The sequence below is a fragment of the Cebus imitator genome, unplaced genomic scaffold (genome assembly GCF_001604975.1).
Source record: "Cebus imitator isolate Cc_AM_T3 unplaced genomic scaffold, Cebus_imitator-1.0 Scaffold47, whole genome shotgun sequence".
Taxonomy (NCBI): Eukaryota; Metazoa; Chordata; class Mammalia; order Primates; family Cebidae; genus Cebus; species Cebus imitator.
In genome coordinates, this window is record NW_016107362.1 from 2,230,221 (window position 1) to 2,246,125 (window position 15,905).

The 15,905-nt window shown below is 44.5% G+C and overlaps 1 protein-coding gene across 3 annotated transcripts in view; it reads right to left on the reverse strand.

Annotated features, from left to right (window-relative positions):
- Window positions 1-2,907: 2,907 nt before the first annotated feature.
- Window positions 2,908-15,905, reverse strand: part of CUNH4orf19 (chromosome unknown C4orf19 homolog) — a 116,791-nt gene continuing 103,793 nt past the window's right edge. For 2 of the 3 annotated variants that reach the window (XM_037738016.1, XM_017527298.2), the window contains 2 exons: window positions 6,761-6,814; window positions 2,908-5,583 (listed from right to left, as the gene is read on the reverse strand). In XM_037738016.1, the coding sequence (XP_037593944.1) occupies window positions 4,668-5,583; window positions 6,761-6,792 (948 nt within the window). In that variant the 5' untranslated portion in view covers window positions 6,793-6,814 and the 3' untranslated portion in view covers window positions 2,908-4,667. Of the gene's footprint in view, window positions 5,584-6,760; window positions 6,815-11,104; window positions 11,262-15,905 lie in introns of those variants that run through there. The other variant, XM_017527299.2, reaches the window with a different exon arrangement.

Sequence of the window (15,905 nt, forward strand, 5' to 3'; positions counted from 1 at the left end):
GTCAACAAACATGTATTGAGCTCCCCCCTTGGGCCGTACCCTATCTTAGATCTCAGGCCAAAGGCATTCACTTAGTATAGTCATTTCAGTTGAAAAAAAATGCTAATAGTTGACTCCAAGTGACTAAATCTACAGGTAAGCATCAAATACGATCAACATATTGACTTGCATAAAATGTTTCTTAAAGTAGGGGGGGAGTGCTTCGGAAGTCAGCAGACCACTTAGGTGTGGTTTCTGTAACCTGATACGAGTAACTTACAAATTTAGTAAATATATATATGAACTACTTACTGTTCTATTATTTAACAGGGAAAGCATTTACCATGAAAAACAGATGTCAGCTTGTCTGTGTTTGTCACCAACTCCAAAACAGGGGATTTTAACATGCATGAGGTTTAGAGGGAAAAAAATGAAACAAAACGAGAAAGCAACAATTTCTACATTTTCTTTCTTTCTTTTTTTTTTTTTTTTTTTGAGTTAGAGTCTCACTCTGTTGCCCAGGCTGGAGTGCAGTGGCACAATCTCGGCGCACTGCAACCTCCGCCTCCTGGGTTCAAGCAATTCTCCTGCCTTACCCTCCCGAGTAGCTGGGATTACAGGTGCACGCCACCATGCCCAGCTAATTTTTGTATTTTTAGTAGAGACAGGGTTTCACCATGTTGGCCAGGATGGTCTCGATCTCTTGACCTCGTGATCTGCCTGCCTCGGCCTCCCAAAGTGCTGGGATTACAGGCTTGAGCCACCGAATTTCTACATTTTCATCATAAAGACTGGTTGTGTGAAAAGGAGTGCCCTTGATGAAGAGTCAAGTCCAAGTCCAGGAAAGGAGGCTCCACCCTCTGTTGCAGTCGTGACTGTGTTCTCCCTGCTGCATGGCTGCACACAGATGACCAGACCAGGGAAGTCAGGAGATCTTTGCTCTTGTTCTTGCATTTGGTGTCTCACTTATTCTTTCTAAGGCCTCCTGCTTGGAGGTACGGATGAGAGAGGTAGGGAGAGAACAGAGAATCAGAGAGACAGGGCGGGGCAGAGGGAGGAAAATGACGAATGCCAGCACTGACTGAGCATGGACAAATAGGTATGTGCTATGTAAGAAACCCAGAATTCTCTTCATTCCTTTGGGTATCTGGTTTTTCCAGTTATAACTATTCACTACATCTGCTTTGGTAACCAAGAAAAAATGTAATTTCATACTTATATGACAGTTCATTTTCCCCAGTAAGAAGTTAAATTTGCCAGGTGCGGAGGCTCACGCCTGTAACCCCAGCACTCTGGGAGGCCGAGGTGGGTGGATCACTTGAGGTCAGGAGTTCGAGACCAGCCTGACCAACATGGAGAAACCCTGTCTCTACTGAAAATACAAAATTAGCTGGGCTTGGTGGTGCATGCCTGTAATCCCAGTTACTCAGGAGGCTGAGACAGGAGAATTGCTTAAACCCGGGAGGCAGAGTTTGTGGTGAGCTGACATTGCGCCATTGCACTCCAGCCTGGGCAACAAAAGTGAAACTCCATCTCAAAAAAAAATAGTTAAATCTAACTTCTTAGCTCAAGAAACCTATGTGTAACACATACATAAAATAATTTTAATTCAAAATCGGGATTTAACATGGTAAATATCCACGTGATACAATTGCCTAAGGTTCATGGAGAGCTGTGAAGTCTGCGCCTGCTCACAGTTGGTGCCTTCCAATCAGAGTGCACCTGTGCTTTCAAATTGTCCACAATGTTTGAAAAGTCCGGCTATTTTCAACCTCACTTTTCTGACAAGAGTGGCACTAAGCTGCAGAAAGAAGACACTACGCACATCAGCGTGCTCTGACAGCTCGCTGTTAGACAACCTGCTAGATAAGGCTAAAAGCTGGACTTCCTTTTCAACCTAAGGATTTTTTACTTTCCTCTGATTTCCTTTGGGGGAGCCTGGATATTGGAGTGAAGATGAAAGGGTCCAGAATTACTTTTAAAGAACTCTTGATATTATGGGCCATCTGTTGACCTTTTTGAAGCAGTTATTCATAAAAAACAATCTTGAAAACTAGAGAGCTGTCAGTTACGGTGAACTCTGCAGCTGTTCTAAAACGTAAAATTATACACGTATATAAATGCAAAAGTGTGTGTCTGGGTAAGAGAAAGAGACTTGTCTGCCCTGATACCTTCCCCTGCCCCTTCCTTGTCGGAATTTTCTGCTTTTGTCAGGTTTGGAGCTATCAATGGTACGTTGTGGTAGCTGCCCAGTCCTCCTGTCCCTGTACCAAAGGGAGAGGCCCCTTTGGTGTCACACTGAATGTACAATCTTCCAATCTTTTGTAAACCTGCTGTGTCCCAGGCTTTTGAGACCTGCAGTGGCAGAGACTGTAAACTGACCACCTCAAAACTCATTGTCCATTTCCTCTTCTCAGTAAGTGCCTCCTGAGTTTATTTGGTAAAGCCATGCACACCACTAGAAAGACACCTTTCCTAGTCTCTCTTGCAGCTAGATGCGGCCAAGTGACCAGATTTTGACCAAAGAGGTAGATGTGGAAGGGATGAATTATACTGCTGTGAGGCCCTTAACAGAGAGGGAGTGGGGCGTTTGGCCCTATATTCTTTTTCCAACATAGAATGCAAATGTAATGACTGAAGCCACAGCAGCCATTTTGGACTACAAAGTGACCTTGAGAAGGAAGCCAAAATGATTGAAGCCGCATGGGTCATTGAGACCGGGTCATTCACGCATACTCTACCACCCTGGATCACTACCTCCAGATTTCTTTTACATAAGGGGTACATAAACCTCTACGTGTATGAAACACTCATCCTATACAACTGAGCATAATCCCAACTGATACACTTAGGAAATTATTGAAGGAACCAGGATTTTGAAATATTAAGTATTTGGTGTAGTAAATACAAAAGCAGGCATACCTCCAATGCAATTAACAATGCCAAGAGTTTACCTTTTTAAGGGCTCTGAGTGACCCTGTATATAGAGGTCACTTGTGATGGCTTGCCATTATAATACCAAACAAACTGAGGGTAACGTATGTTCAGTAAGCATTTGTAAGGGTGCCATCCTTAAAGGCGCTGGAAGCCTCAGAAATCATGTTTTATATCAAATCATTACCAAAATGAAATAATGACATTATAAACACGTCCCAGTATTAGAGTTTTCAGTTGTAGGGATGTAAACATTTTTCTTAAAGGAATTGTTTTCAACTAGTAAGACATCACCTTTGAGCGCCTAATGTGCCAAGCACTGTGCTAAACACTTACATTGTCTCATTTAATCTTTACAAGCACATACGATGATCATTCTCACTTCACAGGTGGGCAAAGTGAAGGGATATGTAACATGCCTAAGGACACGTAGCAAAACTGGAAATCAAACGAAATTCAGTTGGATTTCAATTCTGTGTTACAAAACGGCAAACTAAAGCATCTTCATGTTGATTATTTTCTAGATAGTTTTGAGCATCCTTAATGCCTTTAAATTCTCCATTGAATTATGTCATAATGGTTGTCCTTGTTTCTAGGAATCAGAAGGCTGAAATCCAGAAAGGCCTTTTTTGTCTTCAAGGTAAGATCAGGACATTTAGTTACAGCATCAAGTTTAACTCAAGGGAGAGAAAGCCAAAGCCCCCTTCCTTGTATAATTTTGTAGTGTAGCTCTTTATCTTTTTTTTTTTTTTTTTTAAAGAGATGAAGTCTCACTAAGTTGCCCAGGTTGGTCTCGAATTCCTGGCCTTGGCAATCCTCTCACCTCAGCCTTCCAAAATGCTGGGATTACAGACGTGAGCCACTGTGCCTAGCTTAGCTCTTCACATTGGAAGTAACACCCAGGGTCACTGATAGTCTGAGAAAATCAGAACCACCTTTGAGTTAAGACAGAAAGACACGTACGTTGTTACATTTTAATTAGAATCAGACATTGAATGGCATAAAAGCATTCCATATATGGCTTTGCTGTTCTGAAAGTCATGAACTTAAAATCCAAATATAAGACAAGCAATTTTAAGACTTATTTTGGCCAGCCTCCCCAATCCCAAAGGAGATTTAAAAGGAATAATGTAAAAAAGTTAAGGTCAAGGTGTTTTAAAATCACATCTCAGCTAATGACTAACCCTTTGTTTCCTGGGGACTTCTGCTCTACTGTGAAAACTGCTGAGCTTAACCCACTGTTGAACAACTGGTTAGTTATTAGTTCCCTGGTGATTGTCCCTCTGGTTAAGCCATGCTCTGGGGACACATGAGGCACTTTAAGTGGGTAGTTACCTTTTCCGGGTTGGGTACAATGTTTGGCTCTCAAAAACAAGGGAAACAATTTACAATCAAAAGGGATGCTCTGTGATTGTGTGCCTTTGGGATCAAGGGTTGAGATCTTAGCGTATTCTCATGAACATCTGTACCAGGTGCTCAGAGACGTTTGAGGGTTGTCAAGCAGGCTGTTCAATTTCTGCATTTTCTGTGGATATGGGCACAATGACCCACAGCTCACCTACACAGGGTGAAACTCCAGACACGTGACAAGCAGTGTGGGACAGATGCTGGCAATCAGAACAGGTGCTGGATGTAAACAACTGGTAAGGCTGCACTGGCGGATGCTGGCGTAATCACCTGCTCTGCCTCTGGGGAGCAAATGCATCCACATGCTCAGCATGACACTGCTTACCCCCCTGCGCAAATCCCCTTCCCTAATCAGCCTCATCCAAATCTTCTCCTGCAGTAGCAGCTTCTAAAGCCGCCAGGGCCTCTGCCACCGCTGCATCCACGTCCACAATCTCCCTGTCCCCATCTCCGTTGGAGCCATGCGCATCCTCCTGCCTATTTCCCGAGTCAACCACAGGCAAGACATGAGCGGGACCCTTCACACTAAAGCAGATGCTTAGATCTTCTGTTTCTACATCCTTATTCAATGAGTTCCAGCTTCTCCTCATGGAGAAGGGTGTATTCAAACCATGCTCCCCTACTGTGGGCTGAATTCCCTCTAGGGACTCCTCCACAGTATGGTTCTTGGAAACACGGTCCTTTTCACTATGATCAACGTTGCCTCCAGCTGGGCCCCAATGCTGAGGGTAATCTGGGGCTGGTATCTGGAAGACATGCTCTTCTTGTACTTCCAAGGCACAACTTTCCATGTCAGAAGGAGCTCTGGAGCCTCTGTTTCTCATGACCTGGGTCTCTTCTGAGGCCAGCAATACACAGTCCTGTTTCTGAGTGCCCCCTCCTTCCAGGAAGGGTTGAGTTGGGGGAATAGTATTTGTAGTACTGGCCCAGGAGCCCCTGTTATCCTGGGAGGGACTGGGATTCCCAGTGGGCTGTGGGGCAGCAGCAGGGCCAACGCCGTTGACACCGCAGGCATGGTGGTCCCCTCCAGCATCCCCCTGCGGGAGCGGACCTTGGTGAGGCCAGCAGGGCTCCCATGGATCAGCTGTCCTGCTGCTGCTATCAGTCTTCTTTGAGCCCTGCCTCTGAGGGTCATTTTTCTGCACCAGGACTTCACCGCCCCATTTGCCTTTTAATTTAACAGTGTCACCTTCATCTAGCTTGCAGCTGTTGACTTCATTGACATAGCCAGGAGAGGGCACTTGAACTGGATCAAAGAGATAGCTGCAGGGAGGACAGTGAAAACCAGTCAGGTCTGCTCCATCATTAATGCCTCCGACCACAGACCCTGCTTCTCTCTACGATTCCTGCTAATTTAATTCCTGTGATTACTCTTTTCAACCTAGATAAGTGTGTCTAAATCAAATAGATACAGTTGGTATAAAAATGTTCGATGGCTCATGCCTGTAATGTCAGCAATTTGGGTGGCCAAGGTAGGTGGATCACTTAAAGTCAGGAGTTTGAGACCAGCCTGACCAACATGGTGAAATCCCATCTCTACTAAAAATACAAAAATTAGCTGCATGTGGTGGTGGGCACCTGTAATCCCAGCTACTTGGGAGGCTGAGGTAGGAGAATTGCTTGAACCTGGGAGGCGGATGCTGCAGTGAGCCTGGGTGACAGAGTGAGACCATCTTTAAAAAAAAAAAAAAAAGGTTCTTCCAGAAATACATCTTAAGAAGAGAGCCAAAAGGAGGGAGGAGGGGTAGGGGATAGATAAATTAAAATACAAAGCGGTTCATAGAATTTTAAAATAAAAAATAAGTAAAACAAATGTCCACTAATAGGGCCATAAGGAGTACATCCTCTCAGTGGAATATTATGCCATCATTAAAATGATAAATATGAAGTCTGAAGTCACAGGAATGATACTTATAATACATTTTTTTGAATAAAGACAAACATCACATTTTGATTACAGTGGAATAAAGCTTATGTATGTACAGGTCTAGAATAGAGCTACAATTAAAAAGGCAGTTTATTTGTTAAGAAGCAAGATCACCAGTGACATTCTTTCCCCTTCATCTTAGAAGTTCATGTTCATGTCACTCACAGTTTTATGAAATGCAATGTGGACAGAATTAAAAGCACATATGTGATTGGGGTGATTTATTTTCAGCGATGCCATTTCAGGCAGAAGCCCAGGCCAAATTCAGCCTCAGAAAATGATGGTGTTCCCAACATGCTTTGAGAAGTGAGCAAAAAAAGTTAACAAAATCTAGGGCACATGTTCTTTTAAACGATATTATAACAGTCCCAACTCTTAATGTGTTGGCAGTGTTGACCGTGCCTCAAGCTGGATAAATGCACTACTCAGCGCATTTACATGCATGGTCTTTAAAAGTGACTCCATGCTCACCACAACTTCCTCCACTTAGAAATAATATTTCTCCCGCTTTACCTTTGTATTATTTTACAGCACCTGCACCCCATCTGGATTGCTTTCTGTTACCACCTGAAAAGAAAGCGCAAAGGTAGAGAACACAGTGAGTGATACTTTAGTAGGAATTAAGTTTGCCTTGTTTTTTTTCCCCTAGAGACTCAAAATGTATTAATAGAGTCACACATTTTGGCAGAAGGGTGACTACCACAAGGTTCAGAGAGGGCAGTGGTTATCGGGAACACCCCATCTCCATCAGTTTGTCAGAGTCCTCAGACGTTCACTGACATTTGCCTCTGTGTCAGACCTTTCTCCCAAACCTGGAGTTATGTGTTTCATCCCATTTGACAGATGAGGAGCAGAAGGTAGAAGGACGCTACATAGCAAGGACCTGCTGCTGTTTTCTAATCTGCTACCTTCTACAGAGGACACAGGCACCTGGCCAGGGCACAGCCTGTTGTGCGGCAGCAGCAGGAGTGGGAGGAGATTTTGAGCGGACTCCGTGCCAGGGCATCTGCTCCTCGAGGGTTAAAGGATGCTGGAATAAGGTGGCAGGTCGATTGTGTCCCATGATTCAGACCCTGAGAAGCGTGATAGCCTGAGTCGTCACACAAGCTTCAACCACCCTAAATTGATCCTGTGTTGCATTTTCTGCTGCTGGGCCAGTCTTAGCTGTGATTTGTGGACCCTGTTCTCTTGCAGCTCAAAGACATGCCCCCCGGCTGGGCACAGTGGGTCACACCTGTAATCCCAGAACTTTGGGAGGCTGAGGCGGGCAGATCACAAGTTCAGGAGAAGGAGACCATCCTGGCCAACATGGCAAAACCACGTCTCTACTAAAAATACAAAAATTAGTAGGGTGTGGTGGTATGCTTCTGTAATCCCAGCTACTCAGGAGGCTGAGGCAGAATTGCTTGAACCCAGGAGGTGGAGGTTGCAGTGAGCCAAGATCGTGCCACTGCACTCCAGCTTGGGCAGAGTGAGGCTCTGTTAAAAAAAAAAAAGAAGAAAGAAAGAAAGAAAAGAAAGAAAGAAAGAGAAAGAAAGAAAGAAAGAAAGAAAGAAAGAAAGAAAGAAAGAAAGAAAGAAAGAAAGGAAGGAAGGAAGGAAGGAAGGAAAGAAAAGAAAAGAAAAGAAAAGAAAAGAAAAGAAAAGAAAAGAAAAGAAAAGAAAGAAAGAAAAAGACATGCCCCCTTGAGCTTCCTGGCAGAAGGTAGACTCATTTCCTCATTTCCCACCTGCCCACTGTCCCCTGACCCCTCCCCATGTTGGGCTTTTCCTCATCATTTCCCTTGGAACAAAATCTTCTCTTCATGTAAGACTAGCCATGTTGGCCTCTTCTTTCCTCAGAACATCCTAAAAGTGGGTGTGGAAGCATCTCTAAATCATTCTTCATTTCTAATATCTACAGTCTTTATTTTTATTTTTATTATTATTTTTTGAGACACGGTCTTACTCTGTCGCCCTGTCTGGAGTGCAGTGGCACAATCTCGGCTCACTGCAACTTCCATCTCTCGGATTTAAGCGGTTCTCCTGCCCCAGCCTCCCAAGTAGCTGGGATTACCGGCAGGTGCCACTATGCCTGGCTAATCTTTGTATTTTTAGTAGAGTCAGGTTTTTGCCATGTTGGCCAGGCTGGTCTCAAACTCCTGACCTCAAGTGATCTGCCTGCCTTGGCCTCCCAAAGTTCTGGGATTACAGGCATGAGCCACTGTGCCCAGCCTACAGCCTTTAAAAAGATGAGCCAAAGCAGACTCTGCATCCCCAGTCCCGCTGTCTCCATGAAACACATGCACTAGAAGGAGAGGTCATTCATCACTGGCTGTGTTGCTGTCTTCACTGTTGTCCCTCCTTCCCTCTTTCAATCATGGATGAATTCCCAGGGATGCTACTTCATAAGCTTTTGCCCACAGCGAACAGGATTGGTGCTTTTTAAGAAGTGTAGAATGGCTGGTCAGTTAAAAGGGGCTAGATTTACATTAAAAAAATAAAATCCACAAATAACTCCCTATGGTAGGCTGAAAAATGGCCCCCAAAGATAGCCACATCCTAATCCCTAGAACCTGTAAATAGTATCTTATATGCCACCCCAGCCCCCAAATTAAAGGTGTTTGCAGAGGTGAGGAAGTGTATGGTTTTGAGATGGTGGTTTGCCTGCTTTATCTGGGTGACAAACTAAACTCTAAATACAATTAAATAAATGCTTATGAGAGGGAGGCAGAAGGCCATTTGATCATAGACAGAAGAGGAAGAGGCAATGTGACCAAAAAGGCAGAGATTGGAGCAAGGAGGTCACAAACCAAGGAGCACTGGCGGCCCCCCATCCCTCCCTCTAAGCTGGAAGAGGCAAGGACCAGATTCATCGCTTGAGCCTCTTGAAAGAGTGTGGCCCTGGTGACACCTTGATGCCTGATTCCCACCCCTCTATCAAGCCCACTGATACCAATTTCAGACTTCTCATCTCTAGAACTGGGAGTCAATAAACTTCCATTGTTTTAAACCCTTGAGCTTGTAGTAATTTGCTGCAGCAGCACAGAAAACTAGGAACAACCCCAAATCATTTCATGCTTGAGGACCAAATCCCTTGAACTTCCAGCTCTTCCTGGGAGGACCCATGGAATGTGGAAGAATCCCTTGGGTCAGCCCTGCATCTCCTGCCACCCTTTCTTTCCTTACCATGCTTCAGTTTGCTTCCTAGCACATGTCACCATGGGACATTCTGTCATCGGTTTATTTGTTCATGACCCATCTTTTCCACCCTTCTTCAAGTCTAATCCTTAGCACTTAAGATAGCAGCTGGTACACAGTAGGCAGTCAAAAAATGTGGAATGAATGAACGATTTAATAGCTATAGATTAAAAATGAAAGCACTACCAGTGAACCTTGTGTCTGTCTGAAATCAGTCAAGACATTTTCAGTTTGTGCCAGCCATGTCACCCAGGTATTACGATGATGGGCTCAGGAGACGGAAAACCCTGATACTATGGGACTTTGGGCCTCAGCCACTTGATCTGTAAATGGGCATAATAGTATTCCTACCATATGGGGGTGCTGGGGGTTATATGAGCAAATATTCATAATAAGCATAGACCAGGGGTGTCTTACCTGCCCCCAATTGGATATAGCATATTAAAGCACAACCCTCCTGCCAAAAAAAAAAAAAAAAAAAAAAGATGGAGGTCTAGTACCCAAGAAAGATGTAATCTAGTTGCCAGGACCTGTGCATACAAAGAGTATTAACAATATTAAGTAGTACGTGTTTCTGGAATAAGGGCCAAATGCTATATTTCTATCAACTCTGACACCAGTTGTAAGATAGAAACCCCAAGTACAGCAACAGTTCCATAGAGAGAAAAATCACTCCCTCTGTGGAACTGTGCACACGTGTGTAACGTTTTACCTTTCAGGATACTCTCAAATTACCCCATTTCTAAAGCCCAGGATTTCGTCCCCAGCCTCTACTCCTCCTTTACTTTCATTTTCTGCTGGTAATTCATAGATCAGGTGGATAAATAGGACAGGTGGGAGGCAGCACACGCACCTCCTCCCTACCTCAACCGTCTCCTCTCCCCTCCCCTCCTGACCCTCCCCCTCCACAGTCCGCTCTAAAATCCTGGCGCTTTTCATGCCTGCAATAGTTTGTTTATCTTGGACCCTTTAAGAGCAAACAAACCAACAAACAACAACTAGTCAGAGGATAGGTAGTAGAAAACAAAACAAGCCAAAGAAAAGGAGAAAAGGGCTTAGAAGTGTTGGAGAAACAAGGAAGGCAGACTGGATTGAAATAATGTAGCCGAAGCAATCATAAAACATTACTCATTGAAAAATCTCAGACAAACTTTACGATGGTGAAGTCAAGGGGTGTACAAGGGGAAGGCGAAAGAAAGGAGGAAAGAAAGACGGGAGGAGAGGAAGAAAGGAAGGAGGGAAGAAAGCGGGGGGAAGACAAGGAAGGCAAGAAAGTGAGGAAAAGCAGGCAGGCACATCCAGAGTGACACCCTGCACTCCCACCTCCTCAGAGGCTGACCAAGATTGATCCCGGGGCACCTTGATCCCGCCTTCTGCTGCCACAGCCAAGACCACAGGCGCAGGCTGCGCTGAATGAAGTGACTGCTGAGATTTAACAGCCCCACTGTAAAGCTACCCCTTCCCTGCTGCTTAAAGAAGTCCACATCATTCGTGGCTTTTAGGCTCCCCTCCTTCCCCAGGAAAACCACAGGATCTGTCCTGTCCTTGCAAGCTGTGCAATTACAAAGGACGCTGTGGTGGCCTCCTCTTTCAGAATCAGGTTTGCAGTTTGGTCCTTCCCTGGCGGACCTCCCATTGGGGCACACCACAGGGTTTCCTATAGATCAGGTCCCATACCTGAGGGCCATGCTTCTGCGCCTCTCCGGAGCTTGGCAGGGACAGCTTCTTCCTGGTTAGAGGTTCTGTCATCTCTCACCTCGCCCTGGGCTTCCCTTCCCCAGCAACATTCCTTCTCTAGATCAGATGGTTAGAGCTCTAACGTCCAAGGTTGTGTGACTGCTGACGAAGAGGGTGGGGACTAACATACTTACACCCAACCTCTGCATGCCTGTGTCTACAATTATTCTTCCTTATATGATGTGTCATATCAAATTTAATTCATTTCTTTTTTCATAGGTCACTCCCACTTCTACATCTTGCTTTTAGCAAGGACTTCTCCCTAAGTCCAGGGGCAACAAGGATGTCGCCCAGGTCTGCCAGGCGATACATGGCAATGAAAAACAATAAGCTCTTTTGACGTAAGAGTGGGCTCAAAAGGAACAGTCTATCAGCTCTCTTCCTTGCATCCCTTTTGGCGACAGCTAGCTTAAAGGTAAGAATTCAGTTGTTGGGTGCCCTTTATTACTGAACAAAATCAAAATTTGCTTTCTCTTTGGTGTATAAAAAAGCAACAGGCAAGCAAAAGGCAAATCCTTCACACACCCACTGCTTGGTTTACACAGGGGAAAAACAAACACCATCAGGATGGCTGTGTCCCCCCATTGCTGCCGCAGCCTGCTCCTGCCGCCCTGTGGGGTCTGACTCTGTCTGGTATTTGAAGGCCATGCTAATGCCATGTCAGTCATTGGTGAAGCCTCCTTGCTAGGAGGGGAGCAATGGAGGTGGGGGAAGGGGGAAGTCTCGGGGAGCCCAGGAGTTTTCTAACCAGGCAGAGAAATAGACTGAGTATTCATTAGGAAGTCAAAAGCATATGGAATAGACTCAATCCATCTGGAAAGAGCTGCCTTTAAATAGTGATAGCGTTGAAGAATGACAGGGACATTTCAAAAGTACACAGGAATCCACTTGTAGAAGTTTTATTGTCCAAATGTGGAACAACTAGAGTATTAAAATAATTACTAATATATAGCATGATGGCCCATGAATAAAACAAGGACTTACAAGTCCACACTAAGATACATAAAGGGAAAGGGAATGCGCTACCGCACAAGCAGAAAACCAGGTAACAAACATATGAGAAGTACTGGAACTAGAAAAATCACCATTTGATAGGCATTCATAATAATAATTGATGTCAGTAAGAAGTATCAAGGGATGGTAGGATGAGTGGATGAAACTGTGAGGTGGACAGGATATTTAGTCTCAACGTAACTTCCCTCCTACACGATTAAGGATGAAATAGTATCCTTACATTGGAGAAACCTGGCATACAGCACCTTAACCAAGTTATCAAAGGTAATAGTGCCAAAATGAGATTAATCAATAGCATGTAGCTCCTGATAGGATGCACTCAGAACACAACCTCACCTCTGTGATTTCCTGACAAAAGAGCATACTCTGAGTTGAAACACGAGGGGTATTCTGCAAAGCAACTGGCCTGGACTCTTAAAACAATGTAATGTTATGAAAAAGTGAAGGAAGACAGAACTATTCCAAATTCAAGGAGATTTAAGAGACACGACAACTGATGCACTGCATGTCCTTCTTGCTAAAAGGTCATTATTGGCATGATTGGTGAAATTGGAATAAGGTCTGTAGAGTAAGTAAAGGTATTCCATTGATGTTAATTACCAGCTTTTGAACATTGTACTGGGGTTATATAAGAGAATGCTTTTGGAGAGGGGTGGAACGAGATGTTCAAACAGAAACCTCCACTGATCTTCCCTTCATCAGAGCCAAATTTAACAAGTTTGGAACACCAAATTTAGCAACTATCATCTACACAAACAAGCACCTTTATAAGAACCAAAAACCAGATACGCAGTCACAGTGCCTGGTTTTAACTTCATATTGCTGAAAGAGGCACTAAAGCAGGTAGGATAGACAATCTTCAACTGCTGATGCCAATTCCTTGGCAGTTGCTGCATGATGTGGAGAGAGAATCTGTGTGTGTGTTTGGGGTAGGGAGAGTGCAGTGATTGTGGGACTCTGTGTCGGAACTCAGTGCTGCCCTGTCACAGCAGAAAGCAAAACCAGGCTGAAGTCAGCGGAGCCACGACCCCCCCTGCCTATGCACACACAGAGGGAGCATTTGGATCAGCTCTAGCCAGAGGGGAATTATATATTCCAGTGGTTGGAACTTGAGTTTTGACAAGCTTGCTACCATGGGCTAAAGTGCTCTGCAATCCTAATGAACTGGAAGATAGTCTAGGCCACAAGAACTGCAGTTCCTAATCATGACATCAGTACTGTGCTGGGGCCAGAGCCAGGGGACCTGGGTGGGGGGCGCCTGATCTACTGAGACACCGGAGTGGCTACGGGTGAACCTGTGCCGTGTGTTCCAAAAACTCAGGCAACACAGCTCACAGCAATGAAAGTGACTCCTTCCTTGTGCTCGAGGAAAAGAGAGGGAAGAGTAAAGAGGACTTTGTCTTGCATGTAGGATACCAGCTCAGTCACATTAGGATGGGGCACCAGGCAGAGTCATGAGGCCCCCATTCTAGGTCCTAGCTCCTAGATGATATTGATAGACACACCCTGGGCCAGAAGGGACAACACTGCCTTGAAAGGAAGAACCAAGTCCTGGCAAGCCCCATCATCTGCTGAGTAGAGACGCCTTGCACCCTGAATAACCAGGAGTGATACCCAGGTAGTATGCTGTGGGCCTCAGGTGAGACTCTGAGATGCGCTGGCTTCCGTGAGACCCAGCACATTCCTAAACGTGGTGGCTATGGGGAGAGCTTCCACTTCAGAAAAGCAGAGGGAAGAGGAAAGTGGACTTTGTCTTGCACCTTAGGTCCAGCTCAGCCACAGTGGGGAAGAGCACCAAGCGAGCTCTTGGGGTCCCTAATTCCAGGCCTTGGCTCTTGAGTGGCATTTCTGGACTTGCACTTGACCACAGGGGAGTACACTGCCCTGAAGGATGTGTCCTAGGTCTGGCAGCATTTACCCTTGGGCCTTAAGTGAACATCGGCAGTAACCTGGCAGTACTCTCTGCAGGCCTGTGTAGTAATGGTGATAGGGAGAGGATCCTTTGCTCGGGAAAAGGGGAGGGAAGAATGGAAATGACCTTGTCTTACGGTTTGAGTGACAGCTCAGCCCCAGTAGAATGGAGGACCAGGTGGATCGCTCTGGTTTTTGCCTTCAGTCTCTAGCTCCTGCCTTGAACCATAACAGATTCATGGTTATGAGAAGGAACTGTTTCCCTGTTTAACCCAATTACTTGTTGCCTGACTGGCTTTGGTACTTGTTGATTGTAGAGCCTTAGGGCCTTGAGCAAAGGTAGGAGGTAGCTAGGTAGTGGTTACAGTGGGCCTTGGCTAGGACCCAGTGCTGTGCTGGCTTCAGGTCTGACCCAGCACAGTCCTAGTGATGACGGCCATAAGGGTGCTTGTGTCACTCTACCTCAGTTTCAAGTGGATCAGCACAGAGAGGGATACTTTTGTTTGAGGGAACAAAAGTCTCTGCCTGGAAATCCAGAGAATTCTTTCAGATCTTATCTAAGACCACCAAGGTGATACCTCTGAGTCTACAAGAACCATAGCATGATTGGGCTTGGGGTGCCCTCTAATGTAGATATGACTTAGATCACAACACACAAGTCCCTTGGAGTAACTGAAAAGCCTTCCCAAGAAGAATGGGTACCAACAAGCACAAACTGTAAAGACTATAAGAAATATCTAATTGTCACACCTGTAATCCCAGCAGTTTGGGAGGCCAAGGTGGGTGGAGGTCAAGAGATCGAGACCATCCTGGCCAACGTGGTGAAACCCCATCTCTACTAAAAATACAAAAATTAGCTGGGTGTTTGGCACGCACCTGTAGTCCCCGCTACTTGGGAGGCTGAGGTGGAAGAATCGTTTGAATCCAGGAGGCAGAGGTTGCAGTGAGCCGAGACTGCGCCACTGTGCTTCAGCTTGGCAACAGAACAAGACTCCGTCTTAAAAAAAAAATAAAAATAAAAAAAGAAATACCTAATTGTTCAATGCCCAGACACTGATGAGCATCCACAAACATCCAAGAAAAACAAAAAAACTACATGACCTCAGCAAAAGAACTAAATAAAGCTCCAGGGCCCAATCCTGGAGACACAGAGATATATGACTTTTCTGACAGAGAACTCAAAATAACTGTGTTGAGGAAACTCAAAGAAATTCAAGTTAACACAGAGAAGGAATTCAAAATTCTGTCAGATAAATTTAACAAAGATTGAAACAATTAAAAAGAATCAAGCAGAAATTTTGGAGTTGAAAAATACAAGTGGTATACTGAAGAATGCATCGAGTCTCTTAACAGCAGAATTAATCAAGCAGGATAAAGAATTAGTGAACTTGAAGACACGCTATTTTAAAAATATATTCAGAAGACACAGAAGAAAAAAGAATAAAAAACAATAATGCATACCTACAGGATCTAGAAAATAGCTTCAAAAGGGCAAATCTAAGAGTTATTGGGCATAGGGACAAGTAGGAAAAGAGATTGGGGTATGAAGCTTATTCAAAAAAATAATAACAGAACCTTACAAACCTAGAGAAATATATCAATATCCAAGCAGATTTAAAGAAGACTACCTAAAGGCAATTAGTAATCAATGAATCACTATATATGTATTGATTTGTTCCTAGGTTCTCTCTTCTAGGTCTTCTGTTTTTATGCCAAAACTATGCTGTATTGATTACTATATCTCTGTAGTGTAATTTGAAGGTAATGTGATTCCTCCAGGTTTTTTTTTTTTTTTTTTTTTTTTTTTTTTTTTTTT